At 38.4% G+C, this 23681-nt stretch overlaps 2 protein-coding genes across 2 annotated transcripts; both read right to left on the reverse strand.

The window, feature by feature from the left end:
* Positions 1 to 215: 215 nt before the first annotated feature.
* Positions 216 to 23615, reverse strand: LOC113667912 (uncharacterized). Its single transcript, XM_089205941.1, has 29 exons — positions 23418 to 23615; positions 21842 to 21973; positions 20938 to 20983; positions 20163 to 20273; positions 18828 to 18938; positions 18384 to 18694; positions 17912 to 18050; positions 17361 to 17474; positions 16535 to 16660; positions 15897 to 16019; positions 15680 to 15796; positions 15062 to 15187; positions 14351 to 14473; positions 13546 to 13680; positions 11650 to 11772; positions 10800 to 10970; positions 10337 to 10473; positions 10175 to 10233; positions 9875 to 10014; positions 9269 to 9559; positions 7926 to 8222; positions 7237 to 7536; positions 6332 to 6801; positions 5853 to 5947; positions 5551 to 5707; positions 5061 to 5127; positions 3487 to 3758; positions 2554 to 2716; positions 216 to 1015 (listed from the first exon to the last, which is right to left on the reverse strand). The coding sequence occupies exons 1-29, from the start codon at positions 23613 to 23615 to the stop codon at positions 618 to 620; spliced, it is 5052 nt and encodes a 1683-aa protein (XP_089062067.1). The 3' UTR covers positions 216 to 617.
* On the reverse strand, positions 3861 to 4826 carry LOC149045685 (uncharacterized). The gene is made up of 2 exons (XM_089207821.1): positions 4436 to 4826; positions 3861 to 4324 (listed from the first exon to the last, which is right to left on the reverse strand). Exons 1-2 carry the CDS (start codon positions 4710 to 4712, stop codon positions 3861 to 3863), a joined length of 741 nt encoding a protein of 246 aa, XP_089063947.1. The 5' UTR covers positions 4713 to 4826.
* Positions 23616 to 23681: the final 66 nt, after the last annotated feature.

Raw genomic sequence — 23681 nt, forward strand, 5'->3', positions numbered from 1 at the left:
AGTGATCCTCATAACATACGTCACAGGCTCATTTGGGAGACCGCTGATTTAAAATTGGTGCCCACGGTTTGAAAGCCGAAACAGCGCGATAATACAAACTTTAAAGAAATATTTCTCCAAGGTAAGACACATTTAGCACAAATAACGCTTGAAATCGAGAATTTCGTCACTTTGGCTATCGAAAGAAATTAACTCAATTTTTGGCTTCAGTTCTCCTTTAAGGAGCTATTCATAGCTATTCATAGAACTACAATTAATCTTTACTTTACTTTACTTTTTACTGTTGATCGTTCTCGTCTTACGGCAAAAGATCACTAATAAATACAATGCTTAATTATTATGATTAGAAATAGAAATAAGTCTCGTTTATTTCAAAGCAAATGCTCTTGGAGTTACTTAAACAGCTTCAATAAATCTATACTTTTAATACTTGTCGCGTCACGGTGAAAGATCGAAATAACATAGAATGCCTGACTGTCAAAGACCACCACTATAAACATCTCCTAAACCCTGTAAAATTACCATAGCAACATGAGCACCATCTTATCCATCAACTGATCTGAGCTTTGTCGTCATTATATCATTGAGTTCTTCGTGTAACCTAACACAAAGTTACTTCATTTCGTACAGTTATCAGAGTCACTCTCAAGGCTCAAGTTTTCTCCGGAAGAATTTAGGGCAGCAGTGCGGTTTACAAAAGTGTTATGTTTGTTAAGCTCTTCAATACTCTTCGCTGATTTGAATACCAAAGGTCGCTGTGCCACAACGGAATCACATCCCTCAGACGCATCTGAGTAGATTGGATTAGTTTTAACGATGTTTAATAAAAGTGCACCACCTTGTTTAGAAATGTTTCTTTCCTCTCTTATGTCTCTTAATACTTGTTTACACTTATCCATCTCTGAAGATATTCGAGTGGACATCTGTGAGTGAAAAATGCGTACAAAATCTCTCATTTCTGCAACTAGGGCTTTTTTCTTAGCAAGTTGGGATGAAGATGCTTTTAGCCTGTCAACTGAAAAAGAAAAAGCACATAGGTTGAGGATATTTACTGGCGATTATCAATGAGTCCAAAATTACTGGTTGGAGCTTACAATAATTTACGATAAAGAATTAAAAAAGCGCACTGCCCGTAACTATGAAAGCCTGCCCCACCCCATCCCCAAAAACTCGCCAAAAGTGGGGGCGAATGTAATGTCTTCCTGTCAACACTATGCTGCAAAGGAGCCATGGTCAGTAAAATAAAGAAATGCAATTGTAACATTTAATTATTTGACCACTAAACTCCCAAGATCTGATTGTTAAGTAGCGATCTCTTTAAGAGCGGTCCAGTGCATTTCGCATCGAAAAAAGTCTTCTCTCAAACTTTACCCAATAGACTATCTTTGATCGCGAGTAAATAAAACCACATTAGTTTCTGGAAATGAATTACAATAAAATTTTTAGAGCTCTAAATAATAAAAACTTCCAAAGGCCCTTTTTTGACCTCTTATGACATCGCAAACTTCAAAAGTTGAAAAGCCCGGTCCTCGTATCACACCGCATGCAGCAAAAAATGTTTTGTATTCTTAGACTGTGTGATATCTAAGGTGTATAAAAAGTATTTCAATTTTGATATTCGTTTATTCAGAGGTTCGTCATAATTTATTTAAAAACACTCGTTAGACAGCTTTCTCAAATTGGTCAAAAGGACTGTTTCTTTCTTGGTTGATATTGCTCAATTCCAGACCAGACCATTGAAAACTCCGCTTTATTTCTTCTAACAAGACGTTTGGCTGCAGAAAAATGTAAAAACATCCTGCACTTATCAATTTTCCTCGCCGTGGTGACTTTAAAGTTTTACAGATTATGCAAATGAGTTCATTGAGCAACCTCCGACCGTTTTAGATAAGTAGCTCGATAAATCTTTGATTTTAACCATTTAAGTTGGAAATATAGTAGGAGAGAGCTTTAGACCACACGGATAAATACTTTAAACATTTTAAAAGGCCAAAGTTTGGCAAATTTTACTATCTCGTGACGAAAGACGTCAACAAAACGTATCGAATATCATAATTTGATTAGCTCTAGGTCAATATTATAATGCAAACTAATTTTAAAAATTTGGCTTATGTTATTTCATATTTGAGTTCTGACAGCTTACGCTATTCAAACCTCTATGAACAATTCAGAACCGAACCCCAGGATTCTATTCGGTGTAACCGGTGATAAAGGCGCATTCTAAAATACACCGTGACCAGTGACTCTGTCAAGTAATTCAATTGTGTTATTATCCTGAATTGCCTCTCTCTTTCCTTATAGGTACAAGATGCATGTTAATCACTTCTAGGAGTTGTTGGGTTAATAGGTAAGAATTGCAATTCCTTAGTAGCCAAACTTCAAAGCGCTATGATTGCCTGTAATTAATCTCGTACCAAGATCCTACGGTGTAACAGCTGATTGGCCATGAAATATCTGGGTACAAGAATGCTTAGAAATACATAGAATTTTCGATTTTACCTGTACTTATTCCTTAAAAAATATTCACTCAAGATAAGAGATAAGACGTCTTACCTCTCTTTTGGCGTGGAACGAAAACCAGGTAGTGGTAAGTTATCCCAGCAATGATTGCTAATCCAAGCATTCCACACAAGGAAGCTAAGGCCATGCGGAACATAACGGAGGAACCGTCGAACAAGTCTGTACTTGATTCCACATTTTCATCTGGAGGAGCAGGCTGCGAGAGACCACAAGAAATAAGCACAGAAAAAAACTCGAAAATAACAACAACAGCAACAACAACAACCACGAAAGTATTTTTAATCAAGTAAAAAATACAGTCAAAGAAAAAAATTATACGGGCCAGGTATAATATGTGACCAGCCATTATTGATCACCTGCAAGGAGCTTGAGGTTTTGGGGGGATCGCACGGTTTCAGGGGGGAAGGGAGGGGGTCAGTCGTCGCTACAAGAACAGAAAGGGGAGAGGGAGGAGAAGCTATTGACTGGCAATGTAGGGGATAATTAGAATACTACAGAGCCTTTGGGTAGGATCAGGCAGATGTTATTGTGACACCTCCAAATAATACTATCCCCACTTCCCACTCTAACGAGAAATTATAGGACTGTTCCTTAGATTTAAAATATCTTAGGTTGAGCATTAATATAAGACCCTGGTGATGGAAGAAGTTTGCAAATATTTATTGGCCTGATGGGGGTAGGGTTGTGGTCCGGACCACGTATTTATACCTGGTTTTATTTGTTGGGTTCTTCTGTCGCTACTTGTCGGCTCACTTATTCCGAAATTTCACTTCCAGTTAACGAAAAAAAGGCTTGAGAGAAGTCCAGGAAAAGGTTGGACATAGTACAGCTTGGCAGATGGCGCGACAACTTTAGCTCAGATCAATGCTCGATGCTCTCATACAGTATTCTCTTTCAGCTAGTGACAGCGCGCGTTATTGAACTTTAATATAAAATATTAAAATAACAACTATGAATTTTACTTACATCAAGTGTCATTGTCGAGATGGTTATCATGTGGAATATATTACTCATGTGCAGGTTGATGAAGTCCCGACATCTCTGCTCCACATTCACTGCTGCTCCTGAAAGAACAACTCCATAGCCAAGTGGCTGGTCCAAAATCTGCTTCACATAGATTCTGTCACTGAAAAGTTCGCTCTTGTGATCTGCAGCAACGTACGTGTCTATAAGGGCACCCTCAATTTCTCCATCTTCGAGCGCTGCACGAATTTCTTCAAGATTTTTATAGTTCTTTTCTGTGGATAAAAGCAATAAGAAATTTTTTTTTTGCTGTGGACACAAACAATAGGAAAATTTTTTTTGCCTTGTCCTTCTTAAAATTCTAATTTGAAGGACTATTAACAGGTTATTTCAACTCCTAAACAAGCCTCCATTTCTTCCCTTGTAACTGGGTGCCATGCCTGTTTATGTTTGTTTGGGTCAGTTCCAACCATAAAATTATAATAACTGTTGGTTTCCCGGACAATCATTTGCCAGATGTCATCAGTGAAAAGAAGATCAAAATAAAACTTAGCTGGATTGTTCTCTGGATTCACAAATCGTCTAGAAGGACCTGGTGCTGGCTCAGTGAATGGTTGGGATGCTGTGTGAATTCCTGCATCTCTAGACCACTGCAATTCTGGATCAGCATTGCGTGGTTGTCTTCTGTTTTGGCGACCACGGCGAGATCCTCGAGGAACCCCCCTGAAGCGCAGTCTTTGCCCTCGTCTTACACGCGCACCTCTTCCTCGACCACGAGTACTTGTAGGACTCACACTACGATCACGTCCGCCATTATCACTGACTTCTTCATTGCTAACATCTGCATGTTTATAAAAAGAAATTCACATAAGAAGACAAAGAAAAACGAAGTGCAATTATTCGTAGATGACAAATATTTTTCTCCAAATGTAAACAAAGAGCACAAACCTACCAGAACCATCGCTATTTTCGATGAATTCACTCTCACTTTCGCTTGAATCGCCATTGTTTTCGCTTTCTGACACATCTGGTAAGTCTTCCTCGCTTTCATCATCGAAATCACTGACTTCTTCATCATTTACAACTCTCTCCAGAACCTCTTCCAAAGTAAAATACCGCGCCGCCATCTTTAAATCGCCAGCAGTATTCACACAAGAAAATATCGAAGAAAAAACTGTGTCTTGCGAACAGGAATTCGCCAGGAACTGACTCGATAAGAGGCATAACATTTCAACGTATCCAATAATAAGCTTTTTACTTCAATCCCAGAATGCCAGTCGAAGTAAGCCCACATTTTGAAGACCACGTGTTGGATCGTACAAATTTGTACGATTGGGTCTTAAAGGGTTAATATAGCACACTCCATTCTCGCGGCAAATCACATGCAAAGCTATAGCGAATCGTGACTTGCTTACTTCTGTTTATTTCGGTATCTCCCTCGTGCATGTTAGCTTTTAAGGCGCGCGCAACTCGCGTTCTCGCAAGCAGGCTTCAGAACCCTTCCATTTTTTCAACCCACCAGATATACTCACAAAATATCTTAATGACCAGTAGGGATTAGGGATTCATGTTTTTACCTTCATTTACTCTTGCATTCTTTAGGGTGCCAATTCGATGTTCGGTGGAGTTTTGAATTGCTCCGATCTAAGTTAAATTCAAAGAAATACTATCAGAACTGATATTTACCGAAAGTTTTAAAAGAGCATGCTCGATTACGCTAAGTCTGTAAAACAGTCATTTCCAGTAACCGAAGAGTTATTATTTCCGTAACAATGCTGTAACTATGTCTGTAACTATTTCTGTGGCAAGACCATCAGTAATGCGATCGCTACATCTTCTCATGCAGTTCATGTACCAGTTTCCAGTTTCCATTAGATTCTGATATACGGCATAAGTAATTTACAGTCCCTGAAGGAAATGGAATCCACTCCTTTGTTTTTTAGATAAAACTAGAGACAAGCAACGTGAGATTTCAATTAGTTAGTAAAGTGAGATGAAGTAATGCCATGTAGCCTGCTGTGCCGCGTGTATAAGAAAACTGATTATGTATTTACAATCGAAACGCACCTTTGCACCGTACAATTTTATTGGGTATGGAACGTTGACAATCGTCAGCGCCGACGCAATCGCACTAATAAGAATTGAGATAATAACGATTCCAGTGAGGGTCCATGCGATACCAAAAATACGAGCAGGAACAGAACAGGGGAAACGTTCTCCATAGCTGAAAACAAAAACAGACAGACAGTCAAGTGAACATACAGAGAGGAGAGGAGGGGCTTGGGTTCACGATAACGAAAAAGGGCTGCTAAGAAGTAAACACCGATAAGAGATTCGGCACAAATAACAAATGTTAAGGGTTTGCTTACCCAACGGTAGTCATGGAGACGAACGACCACCAGAATCCTTCGCCGATACCTTTGCTAAAACAGGCTGGAAACTGATCTGAGTTGTTCTTCATATCCTGAATAATGAGATAGGGAACGATGACGAGAGAAACATTCCCAATGTTTTAACTTCAATTAAGAATACAAAACAAAACAAACAAAAGTTTGAAGTCTACTTAGGTTATAAGGTACACAGCACTGTTGAGGTGCAATCCACGAAAGCGATATATCTCCTTGTGGGCGGTTCATAGACTCAGTTAACCCTTGAACTCCTAAAGGTGATTGACATGCAATTTCTCTCTGTAATATCCATACTTTTTCCAGAAAAGGTCATGAGAATATTTACATCATTATTACCATTATTGCATGATTTTTTGAAGTGTGCGAAGTTGGGTCCAAAACTCTACTCCTAAAAAGCTTTCGTTTTTTAAATGAATAACAGCGAAATACAATATACTCACCAAAAGCCATATAATGAACCCGGAAAGAAAGGCCATACATGCAGACAGTAGTACCAGTGGAAAGCAAGAAAACACAGCGCTTACAATGTTTCTTGCAGCTGCTCCTGGAGTCCTCTTGGCGGCGACAAAAGCCAACCCAGGGGACTCCACAAGGTTGACATAAGGATGAACGCCCCCAAATCTTGTTACGTATCTGTTGCCGTAGATTGGAAAACTTATTTGTGGAACTTCATCGATGTCACCAAGAACGTCTACAAGGCTTTCCTTGCCGGATCGCTGTCCAATTCCGTTTGAAGCCAAGTTGATTTCGGTGAAACCGTGTGCAGGACACTCTCCACAAGCTGTATAAATCATATCTGTGACAATGTGACTAAAAATGCCATCCAGAGTGTTTACTTTTAGATTCACTTTTAGATACGGCGGAGTTGACCAATAGTTCGTGTAAAGAGTCTTTGGACAGCGACAGGTTTCTTTAAAGTAAACGAAAAATATGGATGAGAGATATTCACCAAATTGTTAGTGACCGATAATTATTCATCGCCAGGGAAGTGGGGTCCGTAAGACTTTACTTCTATCATAATAACATTGACCTGACCTGAGCCCCCCATAAGGCTCAGTAGCATTCATTAGCAGTCAATGTTCAGTAGTCCACTCTAACCATTCCCCCAGAAAATCATGTGATCCTCCGAACTCTCCCCCCCCACCCCACCCTGTGTTTAAAAATGATTAATTTCTCAATACTGACATGACATGTTAAGGAGGGGATAAGTCCAAACATCTGTAACTCAGAGAGGATAGCTATTCAAGCATTCGCCCAGCTTTGAAACTCTTTATGGTGGACACTTGTCATTGAACTCAGTGATTACAGCGTTAAGCTATTCCGAATTATTTATACCTATACCTACCACCATAGATATATTCACTATAAGGTCCCAGGCCCTTTTGAGTAAAAGCCGCCACTTCGATTTTATAAACCGAGTAGGTTTGAACATTGAGTACTATCCAGAGATCAGTTGATTTTGCTATGGCCGTCTCCTCCAAGTGAACTACATTTTTCTCTGCTGTTTTCACTCTTCGGTACTTTATGGAATATCCCATCAACAGACCATTCACGTGACCAAACGGCACTTCATTCCAGGAGACGTTGATGGATTCTGCAGCCTTTAATCTCTCAGCTGTCACGTTTCGTGGAGGCTTACTGGGTACTAGAGTAAAGGCAAAAGCAAAACATGTTAGTACAATAATTGAAAATTTCTACCCAGAGAAAAACGATGATTAACAAGCGATTAAATGAGTGAAAAGCCCCTTGGGGAGTTTTCTCTCACGAGAGTGCATGGAAAGATACATAGATAGATAAGTGATTTTCTTAGTAATGTAAATGATCATCGCACACCGACTGTATGTCGGCCATAAGATAAATACAGTTTTTACTGGGCCCCGTGACCTTCTTTTCTTTAAGTAACCTAAATAAATCCCAATTTGGTCGAAAGGTTTCCGCCGGCTACCGAACGTTTTAAAGAGAGATTGAAAGTCTCAAGAGATTGAGAATAGATTCGTAGCTAGATCATTTTCTATCAAAAAATCTTCAACTCACCATCACCAAATGTGGTTGCATTGCGAGAAACATTTTTTCCACATCCTTGAGATGTTCTCGCGCAGATCACAACTTTGTACGGAGTAAAATATTCCAGGTCACTTAAAACTGTTTCATGTGCGTTGGCATCAAGTGTCTTGTTGTCCCATGTCGATGACTCTTCATCCTTTGCGTAACTAACTTCGTATCCCATAAGTATCCCGTGTACGAAAGCTTGGTTGATTGGCTCCCAGGACACATGAATTGTACTTGAACTTGTTGATTTGACAACAATGTCAGGGGGTGGCTCACTTGGCACTAGGACACAATAGATAAAGGATAACGTAAAGAGGCCAGAACAACCCCCCCCCCCCCCTTCTTACCCCATTCTGAATTCACCAGGCTTCCAGGCATGAAGCCTTTCGAAGAAGAAGGTGTACGGCTTCTTCTGAATTGTCTCCTTGTTTCATGACCACTGTAAACAATTTGTACTTCTTTATATTTAAAACATATAGCATTCCAAACACTTATCAATACAACTTTCAAACACAATTACATCTTTTACTGTGTTAACTTTACCAGATTAATTACAATGGAACTACTTCTTTAGACTATTCTCAATCTTTTGATGAGTCTATCACAGTCCGTGTACCTTAAAAAGGATATCCTAAGTTTTTTAGGTGTCGCTATTCCCAGTCGTTTTTCATCTTGAGGTATCCTAGTTTCCAGACTTCTGTTTTCCTTCCTTTAGAGACTAATAATTTATGGCTTAACCCAAATCATAAATATGTTATCGCATATTTATTAAAAAAGGTGCGGAATCTCAATGCTCTAACCTTTATCGCAAGTCTTGCTGTGAATAAAAGGGGTAGGTTTCTAAAGAAACTGAGGTGCTGCGTTGAAGGGAGAGTATAGCAGGGTAATATAGTATTATCAACTGAGTTGATAACGAAAATTGGCCACCATAAAGAGTATAAAAGCAGGCATTTCGATCGTTAGCCCTTCGTCAGAGCAGTTTGAGGAAGGGCTAACGCTCGAAACGTCAACTTTTAAACTCTTTGCTGTCACTGTAAGAACTGGCCAATTTACAATATCTACTCCAGTCACGGTGTGGTCGAGTATTGTTCTCTGCAACACCTTTCAATGGTTGGTCTTTCATAGTGTACCAACCCAAGAGAACAAAAACCAAAGGAATAGCTGCCCTCAGCAAACTATAGCCGCATACGCAGATCTCTTAGTCTCTTATCAGATATCAAATCTGTTCATTAAAAAAAAAATATATATATATATATATATATATATATATATATATATATCTTAAAGAAATGTTAAAGTTCTTCATAGTCCTATCTTCCTGAACTTACCATCTTCTTGAGTTCTTACGGTGACAGCATCACTTGGCACCCCATTACCTTTACTCGAAAAGGCAAACACACGGATGGTATAATTTGTGAATTTTTTCAAATCCTCCAGCACCGCTTCAGATGTATTGTGTGGAACTGACTTCATGGTGCTAGTCTTGAATTTTTTGTTAGCTTCTTTGTAGACGATCATGTTACCCAGAGTTGGGAAGGAATGATTTTGCCTCCACCTTATGACAATAACCGTCGATTTGGAGCTTTTGGTTTCCAAAACCACAAGAGCTTGTTGGGGTACTGGGAGATAAAACAAAAAACCGAAAAAAAAAAAACAACAACAACAATAACAACAACAATTATGTGACCAGCAGAAATTACCATACATTTCGATTGGTTCTTAAGATTTATTAGAGGACAGACGCAAACATGATGCCCCCTTAACAAGAAGGTGCCACGTTGTCAAAGTTCTGTTCGGTAACAGTTCGCCGACGTCATCACTGAACGATAGCTGCTGCCTCAGTTAATGCACGCTAAATCTAAGCATGCGTCATTCATTAACACAGACACAAATAATTCTCAATCACTCTGGCTGATGAACTTTGTTATGCATACCGTTACTGGTTTCGATCTTGCCTAACTCAACAGGAATGTCCCCCAGTAATCCTCCTGCTATTTCCTCTAGGAAAGAGACGATCTGTAACGAGTGTATGCTCTGGTAGGTGATGTTAAAACTACAAATTACACTTCCCTTCCTATAACAAATGATAAATTCGATTAAGATATGCAAATTCGAACGTTTTTAAAAAACGGATTCTGACGATCCTAAACAACGTGTATGTAAATTCATTGTGAGATAAATTACATTGTTGTGAGAGGTGAAAATAGACTATTGATCAAAAAGAAAGGATGTACTCGAACTTTAGCGCGTCAACTTCAACATTCTCATCCCTCTTGCGGTAAAAGTCCTTAACCTATACGAGAAAAACAATATAGACACTTTTTTCTGGGCCATCTACAATCAAAAGCTAACGAAATTAAATTCATGCTATTTGAAAAATCAAAAAATGACGAAACGAAATAATAAATAATAATATATTTACAGCTTTTTTTTATTCTATTTGCAAGTTCCTTGTATTCTGGATCTCCTAGCTTCGCAAGAGAATCTTTCCATGTTTCACCTCTTAACTTAACCTGGTATTTTACATTCTCCGCTGAAAAGAGAAGAGAAGTGAGCAGAAGGTCTTTTTTTTATTTCTTTCTTCACAATTTAATAGATATCTGATGCTGTAGTGTCCTTCTATGTTAGCCAGATCTATTGACAGAAACACTCAGCATGGAAAACAATACAGCTGAACCTTACATGCCACCAAAACAGACGCAAAGTTGTCCTCTCGAAGAAAAACTTTGGCTGGAAAAGGATTCCAATTTAGGATGACAAGTGACCTCCATTTCTTTCTCGTAACCCCGTTTGACCTTTGAGCTTCTGGGTGCAACACTTAGCATGCTAAGACAAAGAAAAGATCGGGGAATTTTCTACCTGGACACTGTTCTTGGTTACAGGGCTCAGAATCAAAGGTTAAACCTTCGCAGTTTTTCCCACCGAAAGCTGGCCTAGGGTTATCGCATGCACGCCTCCTTGTTCTTGTTCCGTTATTACACGGCTTGTTACAGTTCGGCCATGATGTCCAGTGACTCCAATTCCCGTGAACTACATAAATACAAGGTATGATGTTAAAGGCAAGGTGACGATATTTCTCATTCCATCCTCGCATCTTCCAATTCATCAGAATTTCACCAATTGTGGAATTATATTTGCCTAAGTGACTTAAAAAGCCCTTAAACCCTTTACAACCGAGAGTGACTAGCAACTAATTTCTCTTTAGAGTCTATCCACTAGATCACACATGTAGGTAATAAGAATGAGGCAAATAATTCCTCATTCTCAAAACAATTTCTCCTTTCAGTGCTGTGGGAAATGCGAAGAGAATATTATGGAGGATGTGCATACTGATGTTACGGTTTACTTTGATCACCCATGAAAGGTGCTTCATGCACATCACAGTTGGTTCCTCTCGGCCTGTCCGATCACGTCTTTGTAATCGTTTAACCGATGACTACTTTGTTTGTCAAATGTTTGTTGTAGGTTTTTTTAATGGTTTTGATCGTTTAATAAACTGGATTCGTGTCTTAGAACCTTTTTTCTATAATCAAACTCGTGATTAAGAAAAGCAGACTCCTGTTTCGTGGTCGCCCGATTTTGTTAATCTTGACTTAGAGTAAGGACCAAACTGGCGCGACTCCAGTCAGTTTTATTGTCACTGCCAATTGGGGTACCAAAGGATAATTAACACCACGGTGAGGTACAAGTACGTCTTGGACAAACTTACCTATCTTTTTCTCACATCTTTTACCAATAAATCCCAAGGTACAATTGCAAATGAAATCCTTCAGACCATCGTCCCTAAAGCAATTTCCACCTTTTCGACAAGGATTAGGAAAACAAGGGTCGTCTGTGAAGACATAAAAACACAGCGTTAGTGAAGAAGAAATGGCAGAACCCATCATTCAAATTTCGCGTGGAGCGGTTTTGCAGTTCTTGCTTTGACAGAAGTTGGATTCAAAACAGTCTGGAGGGTCCCTTTCCTTTCTTAAGAAAAAATTTCAAGATTCGCGTTATGGAATCTTGCCGAATGGCCAAAGTTTAGCTCATATTACGTCATACGATTGCCATTATTATTTAACGAACAGAGAAGCCTTGTCTACGCTCTAGATCTTTTCTGTTGTAAAGCGCGCAGGAAGAGGTTGAAGCACGAAAGAAGTGTGGGGAGAAACACGCGACGTAGTCGATTGTTTCTCCCCACTTCTTGATTGCTCTAGCCGCCTCCTAAGTGCTTTACAACAAAACAGAGCAAAGTCAAGACTTCTCTATTTGTTCTATAATGAAGTATCCGTTAAATTTTTTAAACTTCATTTCCAAAGCGAATAACAGTGTCATCAGCATGCTCTATATTCTCATAAAGCACGCTATAATAAGCCAATCAGAATCCCTGTTAGAATGGTTCAAGTAATCTGATTGGTTGTACAAGACTAAAGCTGTCAAAATTTCAAACCATCAAAATTAAAAAACCATCAAAGTTCACATTCTGCAATAGGTTACAAACTTAACAGTTCGGCAGGTTGAATTTAACTCTTTCGCCTGAATCCTTCAGAGCAGAATCTAAAAGTGAAATACACGCATATTTTTTGTTTGTTTTTTTTTATTTTTTTTTTATTTTTACACGACAATTGGAAAACAAACTGTTTACGTTTGTGTTTTATGAAAGAACGACAGTCGAATTTCCCGGAACGTGAAGATTGCTCAGCGCCGTAGAACTCGGCTGCAATGACTGATGGGGCCCTTAAACTGAACGCATCGGAAAGGATATCAGAATAAGGTCTTCGTTGTTCTCTCAAAGGGCGACCGATGTAATTTCTGAGGCTTACTTGACTGCGATGACCGGAGATCACCATGATGAGCTAGCCGCGTTGGACCTCAGCATGACACCGTTATGATTAGTGTGAGTTTTAATAGTTATGTCAATTTGGCTATATTTTTCATCATTCCCGCGTTGTTCTGTTTTGTTTTAGAACACGAAACTATATATACTACACGAGTGGTAGCTGTGTTTGATTTTTATTACCGTACATAAGCTTGCAATCTAGCTGAGTGTGAAAACCTTCAGAACTCGCACTATCCATTTACTTTACTCTTTGAGGATTTTCGTCTCTACTCACGTTATAATAACGTAAATTACGGCGCCTGGCATGTTTACAAACCTTTGCATGATTCTTCGGTTGCCAACTTACCTGTTCCGATATTTCATTTTCAATTAAAGAAAAAATACTAGGGAAAAGTCCCGAAGAAAGTCGGACATAGTAGAATTTGGCAGATGACGTAACAGTTTTAGCTCAGCTCTATGCTCTATACTCTTATAGAGCACGCTCTTTCAACCAATGACAGCACGCGTTATATCCGAACTTTATTATTACAACAAATAATGTCTCTCTTGTTCGCGGGATTCCCAATGAGATCATAAAGATAACAGTGGCAACCGCGACTCGTCATACGATTCAACATGGCAACACACCAAATTCCATTTTGAAAGCAGTCCATATCTGTTTCGATTTTGCCCACTCTAAGTTCTTCAAGATCTATCAATATAATTTTAGATAATTCAACGACAAGGTGTTCCATTAGTTAAGGTTTCCTTTTATTTATTATACGTTTTTAGAGTATGGAGCACCTTTCAGAAAGTCGCATTTAAACCCAATATACTCCGATGTGCATTTGCATGTGTATCCCAAGGCAGTATCCTGCTGCGTACAGTTTCCGCCATTTCTGCAAGGTTCAGGGTTATTCGAATCTGAACACGGATTGCCTGTTGAAATATGTCACTACGTCAATTGCAGACCATATACTTCGATATCTCTGTAATTCAAGAGGTAAATCGCAAATTATCAAGTTATAACGCCCTCTACTTTTGATGCAAACCTTGTGTAGAAAAAGACAATTTGCAACGTTATCTGTAAATTTTTCGAAAATAAATCTCCTAAATTAAAGGATTGGTCAATAGGTTTAGTGAAGGATTGATTGACTGATCGATTGACTGATTCATTAATTTGTTGGTAAGTTCATTGATCTCTGAGCAACCAATTTGGACATGCCAATGACAGACTGATTGACAAGTCGGTTGTTTACTTTTCTTAACGAATGAGAGACTTAATGTGCTATTGATTCAAAGACTTATTGCTGTCCTTACTTATTGTTTGACTGACTGTCTGATGGATTGACAGATTGCCTAACCGACCGACCAACCGAAATTCTGGTGAGGTGAATGAGATAGTGATGGAACGAGCTAGCAAGTAAGTAGGTGAGTAAATGACTGACTCAGAAAAAACATTCTGAATGACCAATGGATTAAATCAATATAATATAAGTCCATGAAACGTAACCAACTGGTTGATCGATTGAGCTCTTGCCCTGAGTATATGGAATCATGCAAAGTAGGACAGCGGACAGAATTCAATAAACTAAGGAAACTCTGTCACCTCTTTTAATGCCACAATTAAATCCAATATACCCTGAAGGGCAGCTGCATTCAAAACCCAGTGAGTTTTTATTTGGTGTACAGGTTCCTTTATTGAGACAAGGGTTGGCGGAACACACATTATCTGTTGAAAAAAGCATAACTTTTGAAACTATCATGTTAAGATACGAAGTGTTTTATCGCGCTAGTTATTTTTAAGCGGATTTCAAATAAATTCCAAACTTAAGAAAAAATTAAACACGGTTACCACTAATTCGATCAAGAGATTTTAACTTATTGAGTTCAAAACTGCCCTATCTTCAAGAAAGTGCTATTGGGTATTATATACGACTAGAAGAGAGCCCAGTGGACTTATAATCTAAGGTTAATCGCACCCCCAGATTTCATCCGTCTCATAGGAAAAACAGCACCACGTTTTGAGCCAACGGGATACAAAAGCAATTTGCCAATCTGGACTTGGACAACGCCGTCCTCCACACGCAAGATTTTTTACATGCGTGTTAATTTGGTTCTCAGTCGCTCCTCGTAAGGTATATACTCTTTTTTCTGCGATAACCTTAGCTGAGATAACTTTGCAAAGTCTATCGCGCTGGAATAGTACAAAGAAGCGTTGCAAAGAATATGATTTTGCTCGTGGTTTATTCGCTAAAAATTTAAATTCGTATATATTCATCGCTTTAAATCTTAAGGTCTCCGATGTATTTCAGATTACCTTGTCTATATTCACAAAAATAGCCAAAGAATCCTTCTGGACAACTACATGTGAAGTTTCCTGGAATGTTTTCATCCACTGAGCAATTTCCTCCGTTTAGACATAGATCAGACAGGCATTTAGGAACTGATAAAAGGCAAAAAAAGAAAGTCGATTGAACATTTTAACATCTTTCGGCTGTTTAGGGCCTTTTAATGGTCTCTTACGCGGGATTGAGTGTCTTTCTAAAAAGTATGTTCTATTCTGAATTTGAATCATCCTCCAATGAAAGGACGAGTTCAATAATTTTTTTTCCAGTTATTCATTCAAACATAGCTCTGTTTCAATGAATATCTCTCAGTCAGAGACACTAAGGGGTTGGAAATTCCTCGATCAGCCACGATGTACTCACACTGATTTTTTGTGCAACAAGCGTTCGCTTCTACTTGTTGTTGAATCAGACATATCTTCCTTTGACTCCTCGGTGATAGACTTGTAGGAAAGTAATAAGAAAGAAAGATGCGAAAATAATAACTGCAATAGAAATGCCACGACACAAATTTCGCTTAGAGAAATTAATGTGTCTAGAGAACTCTTCCAGTAAAAGCCTTCTGAGATTAACAATGGAAGATAATTTACCTTTTGAAATAAACGTAGGCTGGTTCCCTAAATTATAATCACATTTAAAATCAGTGGAGTTATGTATGGGCGTACAAGTCCAACCCTCTGGACAGGAAGTGTTAGAGCAAGGGTCACCTGTGAAGAAAATGGACACGTGATTTTGATAGTAAGGTCGTATATTATGATGGTTTCGGGCGCCCTCCGTTGTAAATTGAGGCTTTATGCTATTTCATACCTATGTAAGTTCCACAATTAAAACCAGCGTATCCAGAAGTACAATTACATTGGCTGTACGGCCAGGATTCTATACGCTGACAAGTGCCATTGTTAAGACAAAAGCTATCATTGCACGGATCGACTGTAAAAAGAAAAGAGGATTGCTGGTTCGGTAGATTTACGTGTGAAGCAGTTGTAATATTGAGTGTAATCATTAAGCAATGAAATCTCATAGTAAGAACAGGCAACCTCTGAAGTGAGGGAAAAATAACAGGAAGGTGGAGGGTGGGGGAGGGAACCAAGTTGAGATGGGTTTCAGCATTTTATCGGTTGAGGTTATAGCGCGAGATTTCTACACCCATCACAGAGCGAATTAAAGCAAAAAACAAAAAGCAAAAAAAAATAAATACATTGATAACTGTCGATACAAAAATGAAAATCGCTCAATACCAGGATAACCTCATAATATCTCTCTACAAAAAGTGATGTACAATTCAAACGAGATCACTTTGCATAATTTTTATCAACCTTTCTTTTGTAATTGTTTTATATCGTTTTTTGCTGGCGGGTTCGTTTTACCCCTTACCCCTGTAGTTCCTGTTTATTTCCTTTGTGCTCTCCACCTGGCTGAACTATACATGGGGAGATTTACATTACCTATTCCAATTCCACAGTCGAAACCAGTGTAATTGAAAGGACATGTGCATATGAAATAAGGCCAGGATCTGACTGGTAAGCAGTTACCTCCATTTAAGCAAGGATTACTAAGGTTGCATAAGTCACCTATGAAACAAATCCCGACTGTTCTTTAAATGGTTAAATTAAATACGAGTAATGGAATAGACAATGGCGAATAGGATTCGTTATGGAGTCATAAATTATTTCCTTTTTAATAAAAAGAAGAAGAAATTGGGTTTTGATATCAACCTTGCAACGCTTGCATTTTTTTCAAATTGACAAGCACCTTCGCCCAACTACCTTATGCTACTTTTATGTTCATTTCCCAAAGTGAAATTTCCGTCTTAAAGCCACGAGAAAAATATTGAACGTGATGGTAACCGGCAGTGCGATTTGGGTACTAGCAGGACATTGTAGGCGTCTAGCCTGTTTAATTCGGCAGCACAACCTGTAGGCGGAGCGCTGTTGTATAGACGATTGGTTTCTCTTCTCTTGACTGTTGCTTTCATCTTTAAAAACAACCTAACTGACGTGAATTTTCTATTTCAATTTTTTTCATAGTTTTATTTCAATGTTAAGAAGACATTGTGTCACCCAATTTTGTCGCTATCCGTATTGTTGATGAACAAATCGGATTCCCGCTTCACGGTCGCCCGCTTCTTTTAAGAAAGTGTACATGTTTAATTTCAGACCAAATTGGATTCCACCCAATCCATTCAAAAACATTAATTACGACTTCATATCTATGAATATTATGGTGCATATCGAACACTAATGAAAAAAAAGAAAAACTAAGCTCATTTACCTAATCTGCAGGTATCACCGTAAAATCCATCAGGACAAACGCATGTGTAGTTCCCGTTGATATAATCAGAGACGCATGTGCCTCCATTCTTACATGGCTTGTACAAACATACGTCTGGGGAAGTCAATCGAAAGAAAAAAATAAGGAAAAAAAATAAGAATCAAGGCCTCAAAATTAGTGATACGGCACCGCGGCCAATTACTTCAAAGAAAATTACCACAAGGAAACAAATCAATAAAATTTCCTGAATGGCTGGGTGGTTTTGGTTCTTATCGAGAATATGGCTCGAGTTTTCAAAAGCAATTACAGGACGTAATTATTGAAATAAGTAATGCTGTCCTGAAATAGTTTCGAGACTAACATATTTCTGACTGACAAAAAATAGGCGTTGTCCTTTAAACAGCAAGATCATCGTGTCTCTCACGATCAGCCAACCGCGAAAAAAAGAAACAAAATTCAGCGACAGCAAACTAGATAATAACAAAAGTACCACCTTTTCTCTACCCTTCATTTAAATTCACTGCTCTTTTAAGTGTCTACATCCGCAGTACCTTTACAACCATAAAGCTCCATCCTCATTTCTATCGCTCCTCTCCAAGTCCATGGATAGATACGAAAGACGCTAGCTCTGATGGGTGTCTCAAGAATGTTATGAACAACAGTGTTTTCGTGTGTATTTCCAGTGAATTCCTAGAAATAAAGAAAGATGTCATGGTCACTAAGCTTCTGACCTTAAAAAGTAGAGCTTATCTAAAGGCTGAAATACTTACGAGGTCTTCGCCCTTGTTCTAAGAGAATGAAAAACCTGACATGCTCGCTACTCTGGAAGTCATATATCAGCAAAAACTTGAAGTAATGTACCTCAGGTCGATAACTTTCATCCCCCCTCCCCCCTTCCGTTTTAACAGAACTATGGGTCTGCAAGGATTCTCGGAAATATGTTTGGGCATATTGTGGGTCTGGTGAACGAAAAAGAACCTGTGTGTTTTAGTTTAACAGTATAATTCACAATATTTTCTTCACCTTTGCATATCTTTGTCCTATTTCTCTGTACCACTTAGGCCAAATTCTGTATCTCGAATAACGCAGCTTGTATGTAGTCACCCTTCCTTGTGTCGCTATCCCAATTACCCAAGTGTATTCATTATGGAGGTGAACCTGAAACCATAGACCTCTATAGCTCCAATAGGGTTTCCAAGTTTCCTCCCTTCCTCCTGTCGCTTCAAGCAGCAGTCTCCAAGGTCTGGGCTCATATCTGTCATAACGAGAGGGTCGCATAGTGATCTGCCAATCTTCGATTTTACCGCTCTGTATACCCAAAGGTCTATGGCACTCTGCAATATACGTAAAATCAAACCAAATTGAAAATTAAAACCCTACGTTAATAGTTATAACATTCATGTATCAAGAACTTCCATTGCACATTTAATGAATGATTGTGGAAACGGATCGTCAACTCTACATTACCCTCAAGGGAACAATCATTTCCAGAGAATCCCCAGCGACATCTGCATTTGAAGTCCTCAGAACTGCTGTTACAAGTTCCACCATTCTTGCAAGGATTCTCTGAGCACGGATCTATAAACGATTCAAAGCTCTATTGTGGACTACGCTACTCTTTGCAACTAAGTCCATTTCTAATGGACACGAAAAAAAGGAACGATCAAACAGAATAGAACAAAAAGAGGATGAAAGAACTAACCAGCAATTGGACTAGAGAAATGAATGAATGAAAGTAAATGAATGAATCAATGAATGGGTGAGTGAACAAATTGATGAATGGACAAATCAACGAGAATGAGGCCCCCTGGGCATAAAGGTAAGGTTTCATGAAACGGTCTGCCAGAACATTTTCAAGTTTTCTGAGAGCGAAGTGCAGGTGTAGTTTTCAAGTTGCTGTGGCATTGACATATGTTGCCATTTGTGCATAAAAATGGCAAGAGGCGAAAACGAAGTGTGCAGTGCTATAAAAAAATAATGACGTAGGTATTCAAGATAACCACCACGCACTTGAACATTCTTCAGCCGTGATTTTATCCTCCTCTTTTTTATTTGAACGAAGGCAAAAGATGCAATGTTACCTGGGCAGCCATAGATCTCCACCCTCATTGCTATAAGATTTTCCCATGAGCAGGGAAGGAAATTAATTCTAGCCGCCACCACGGGAAATGATGTTATTAGTTATTAACAATTAACATGAAAAAAGCATCAAAGTAAGTAAGGAGAAAAAATTGCTCGTTTTCAGCCAATCAAAAAACGCATATTTTTTTGTCGTGTGTGTTATTAATCACCTAAAATTTACATGACACATCATTACCTCAGGTTATCACATTAACTTAAAATCTTGAAATAAGAAAGATCGCGTCACCGGTGTACCGTGAATATAAACATACTATCTCACTTCACTCTACATAGAATCTCACTCGAGTGAACACCACATTACAAGAATTGACTGTTCTTCTTGCTCCACATTGCCTTACATTACACAAGAGTCTCTCAAAGAGAATTTGTACTACAGGTTGACTAGCTTGAGATGGGTGGCAGGGGGAGACATGTGGGGAATTGTGACCATTTGGTAAATTATGAGAGATGCTACACATCGGAACTGCAAGCCAAGCGACCATTCGATGTTTGTATGTTAACTGTACTTGCGATTTTGTTACGCCGAAACAAAACAATTCCATTCCTGAGCTTTATCGAACGCACTTAATAACTAATCAATGATTACTACTAGTACACGTTTTTTTGTTTTGTTTTGTTTTGTTTTGTTTTTTAGCAATTTTTGTCATTTGAATAACTCACTTGCGCTTCCATTACTCTCGATTGTAGTATATCCTAAATAGCAGTAGCAGACTGATCCAGATTGGCTGGATCTGTAGCAGGTAGCACCATCTTTACAGGATGACCATAGATCTGTTGGTTAATTTAGTGACGTATGAACGTTAGGTATATTTTGTTTATTCAAGTAGTAGTGTAAACGCTTTATTACCCCTTTTCGCAGAATGAGGGCCACTGAATAAAGGAGGCGATTCTTAGGAAATGTCTTAGATGCACCCGGTACATTTACAGCTTCCATGAACTGTTGCAAAACATCCAATTTTACTGTTGAGATGGATTGAATTTGCTCTTCTAATGAAGTCAGACATTTCTCTCCTTACAAAAACCTTAAATCCAGGAGATAATGAAAATATATGGAATAAGGCAGGTGCTATTTTGAATTATATCTTAAAACATTGCTGAAAAATATTGACAAGGAATAACAATGGGTGCCCAATTGTTTATGTTAAAAAAAAAAGATTACAAAACAAGTTAGTAAAGAATAGCGGCATTTTGAACTTTGGAATTTTTTTTTTTAATAAGAAGTTTAGGAAGAGCTTTAAAAATTTCGCTTAATTCGTTTGTCTGCAATAAGCTATAAAGGTCCATTCACGTTTCTGTTATACAATAGCTCAAAGGCACAGATCTTGATCGTAACTTTATCCCCAAGAAATAGATTTCATCGAAAAAATTGACCATAACACAACTTTAAGGGTAAATCCTCGGAATTTTAAACTTGCGAGGAAAATTTATCAAATACCTTGAGCTTGTACTTGGCAAAGAATGAAAACTAGGACCAGGAACAACTGTTGAGAAATAAACACAGTATTAGTGTCCGTTCAGGCAAACTTAATGTGCCGAACACAACATGTGATGACACATACGCGGATAGGTTTCACACGCAATTGGGTTTTATTTAGAGTATTTAAAGGAACCATGCGGAAGAGATAAGTGTCTTTGTTAAATGATGAAAACAGAGTAATTTTTAGAAAACAGCTCTTCATGACATCTATGATTAAAACGGTGTTCCATGCGAAGAGCTTCCGCTCAAGGTAAATAATTTATCACGAATAAACCTAATTTTGCTTAATATTATTCTTGTCGCGCTACTGCCACGAAATTGTTTGCTATCGCAGCTATCATCTTTAACTTTGAAACTTTTGTTTCCTTCAATTTTTTTTGCTACATTTTTGTCGTTGAGCTATGACATTTATTCTTGCATGAAACTTGTTATTGTAATTTTTTAGCAAAAATAACATAACAAAATCTCCGCAGGAGGTAGATTTTAACTTACGTAGCCACTGAACAGAACAACAGATCATGAATTTTTGAGTCACTCGCCACAAATTTTGAAAATAAGTTCCTTAATCTTTGAAATAACCAAAAGAATTACCATACTTTATCCTTTCAAGGTTTACTCACTGCCCCCTCCCCCACTCTCCTTACTCTTAGCAGGAGCATATGTCATTATTAAACAGTCGGGCTATGCAATTTCACACCACATCTTAAGGACGCTATAACTTTCAATGGTTTTGTTTCTACGAGAAGTACAAGGCAAATATGGAAAGGAAAACAATAACCATGTATTGCCAGGAAAAAATAAAATTCTGTGGAAAAAAATTAAATCCGTAAACATTGGTACATTGTTTAAAATTAAAACTTACCATCTCAGTAAAGGCGAATGGTCTCAAATTTGAGTAAGTCAATGGAAAAGAAATTACTCTCAGAATTTCTTCATTAGGAATAATCCAGCTCTTCAATTTAGACGACTCTGAATCAAGGATGTGAGTGGCGTACTTTTAGTCTCCTCCGGCTTATTTTGCAATGTCAACCTGATGTCTCTGTGGAAACGAGAAACGCTTTTGATTGGCCAATGTTTGGGCATATATCGAAGTTGTGCGACTTAAGTGATTAGTCGAAAAAGGAAGTTGGAGCAATGACGTCACTGAACTATTTTAATTTTTGGAGTTTAAAGGAAAAACTAATCAATAAAACAATACCTTAACAAGAAAAATGAGATGATCTTACTTTGCTGTTTTGCAGAGGACAACTGGGATACTATTTTTCTATTTCTCTCTTAATCTTGAGCGCAGTCGTTTCAGTGGGCAAATTATCTTAAGGAGCACACTCGAAGATGTGTTTGTAATTTAGAGAATATCAGCTAATTTAAACAAGCTATAAGCTTTTTAATTAAAGAAACATCAACATCATTGAGCGATTACGCAACAAAACGTGCTCTATTCACTCGTGGCAGGTGTTCAAAAATATGATCCACCGTTAACAGAGTCGCATAACGAAGAGAAACGCAACATAATGCACATAAATGCAACACAGTTAACTTTAATTGCCCACTTCGACTTGAAAAAAAAATGGTTTCCGATAAACTGCAAACTGCTTTTAAAAAAGCATTAGTCCCAGAGGGGAACTGTTATTTTTGCCATCTGCCATTGTTTTCTTTCTATCAAATAAAGGGGGTCATACTGCGCTTGGTCCTCAAGTCGTGCTTGCGCCACTTATGACTCTGACTGATGTATAGCATTACACGGGAAAAAAAACAACTACAGCTTCCTACGAAATTTTCATGTGAGATATGCGCGAAGGAACCTATCGGCAAGCAGAGCTTGTCCTGTCACCATCACCATCACAAAGCTCGCAGTGTTTATTTATTGATTGCGTCTCAGTGGCTCCTACAATGATCTCTCGCTCGGAAAGAAACGTTTTAATTTGTCTTATTTAGAGTTGCTTGAAAAATACAACTTATTGTGAAACGAATAAAGGGGGTAATTTTCTATAGAAAGTGTGGTGCTGCGTCGGTGGGAGAGTATAATAAGGTAATTTAGCGTTAACTACAGAGTTGAAAACGTAAATTGACCACCATAAATAGTTTAAGAGGCTGTCCGCGAAAGAACCGACCACTCGAATTTCGGCGGATCAAAGGATTCTTTGAAATTTTCACAGTGAGATGATTACCCTATTCTATAGGCAAATATCAGATTTAATTGGTTCGCAGTGCTATTTCGCCAAAATATAGCGACGATATGCAAGGACGGTCCAGGACAAGGAAAATTGTTCATTTCAGAGTCAATTTTAAGCTTTTCGCTGAGGGTTCTAAAACTTGACGCATCTTATCAAATGACAAAAAAGGGACACGTTGTGTAATTTTACGTCGCTTCTATTGATTGATGGAAAAATATCTAAAATCTGACTCAATAACTGAGAGTTACGATGTAACAAAAATACCACACAGACAGCCCATTTCAAATTTAAGCAAGCGTGCTGTAGTTCCAAGAAGCTTTTCTCAAAAGGATAATGGAATCTGGAGTCCTGACCACTATCCGTGTTTAGCACTTGGACTAGTGTTTCAAAACCAAGAGAAACATTTTTGGGGACTGGTATTTTCCTCCTGCAGGAGCTCGATGAACTTTGGTAACATTCCATGGTCAAAGTACGCATGGCTTAACTTATGCATATTTGTGGTGACTTCCTTTCTCGTTCAAAATCAAT

Source organism: Pocillopora damicornis, chromosome 5 (assembly GCF_964200805.1).
Source record: "Pocillopora damicornis chromosome 5, jaPocDami1.2, whole genome shotgun sequence".
Classification (NCBI taxonomy): domain Eukaryota; kingdom Metazoa; phylum Cnidaria; class Anthozoa; order Scleractinia; family Pocilloporidae; genus Pocillopora; species Pocillopora damicornis.

Coding starts and splice junctions, on each gene's coding strand:
- LOC149045685 (XM_089207821.1), bottom strand. CDS start 4,712: ATGTTATGCCTCTTATCGAGTCAGTTCCTGGCGAATTCCTGTTCGCAA. Junction 4,325..4,435: donor CGAAAATAGCGATGGTTCTG/GTAGGTTTGTGC, acceptor ATAAACATGCAG/ATGTTAGCAATGAAGAAGTC.
- LOC113667912 (XM_089205941.1), bottom strand. CDS start 23,615: ATGGAATGTTACCAAAGTTCATCGAGCTCCTGCAGGAGGAAAATACCA. Junction 20,984..21,841: donor CATTCGCCTTTACTGAGATG/GTAAGTTTTAAT, acceptor ATTTCTCAACAG/TTGTTCCTGGTCCTAGTTTT. Junction 10,474..10,799: donor TAACCAAGAACAGTGTCCAG/GTAGAAAATTCC, acceptor TTCTCTTTTCAG/CGGAGAATGTAAAATACCAG.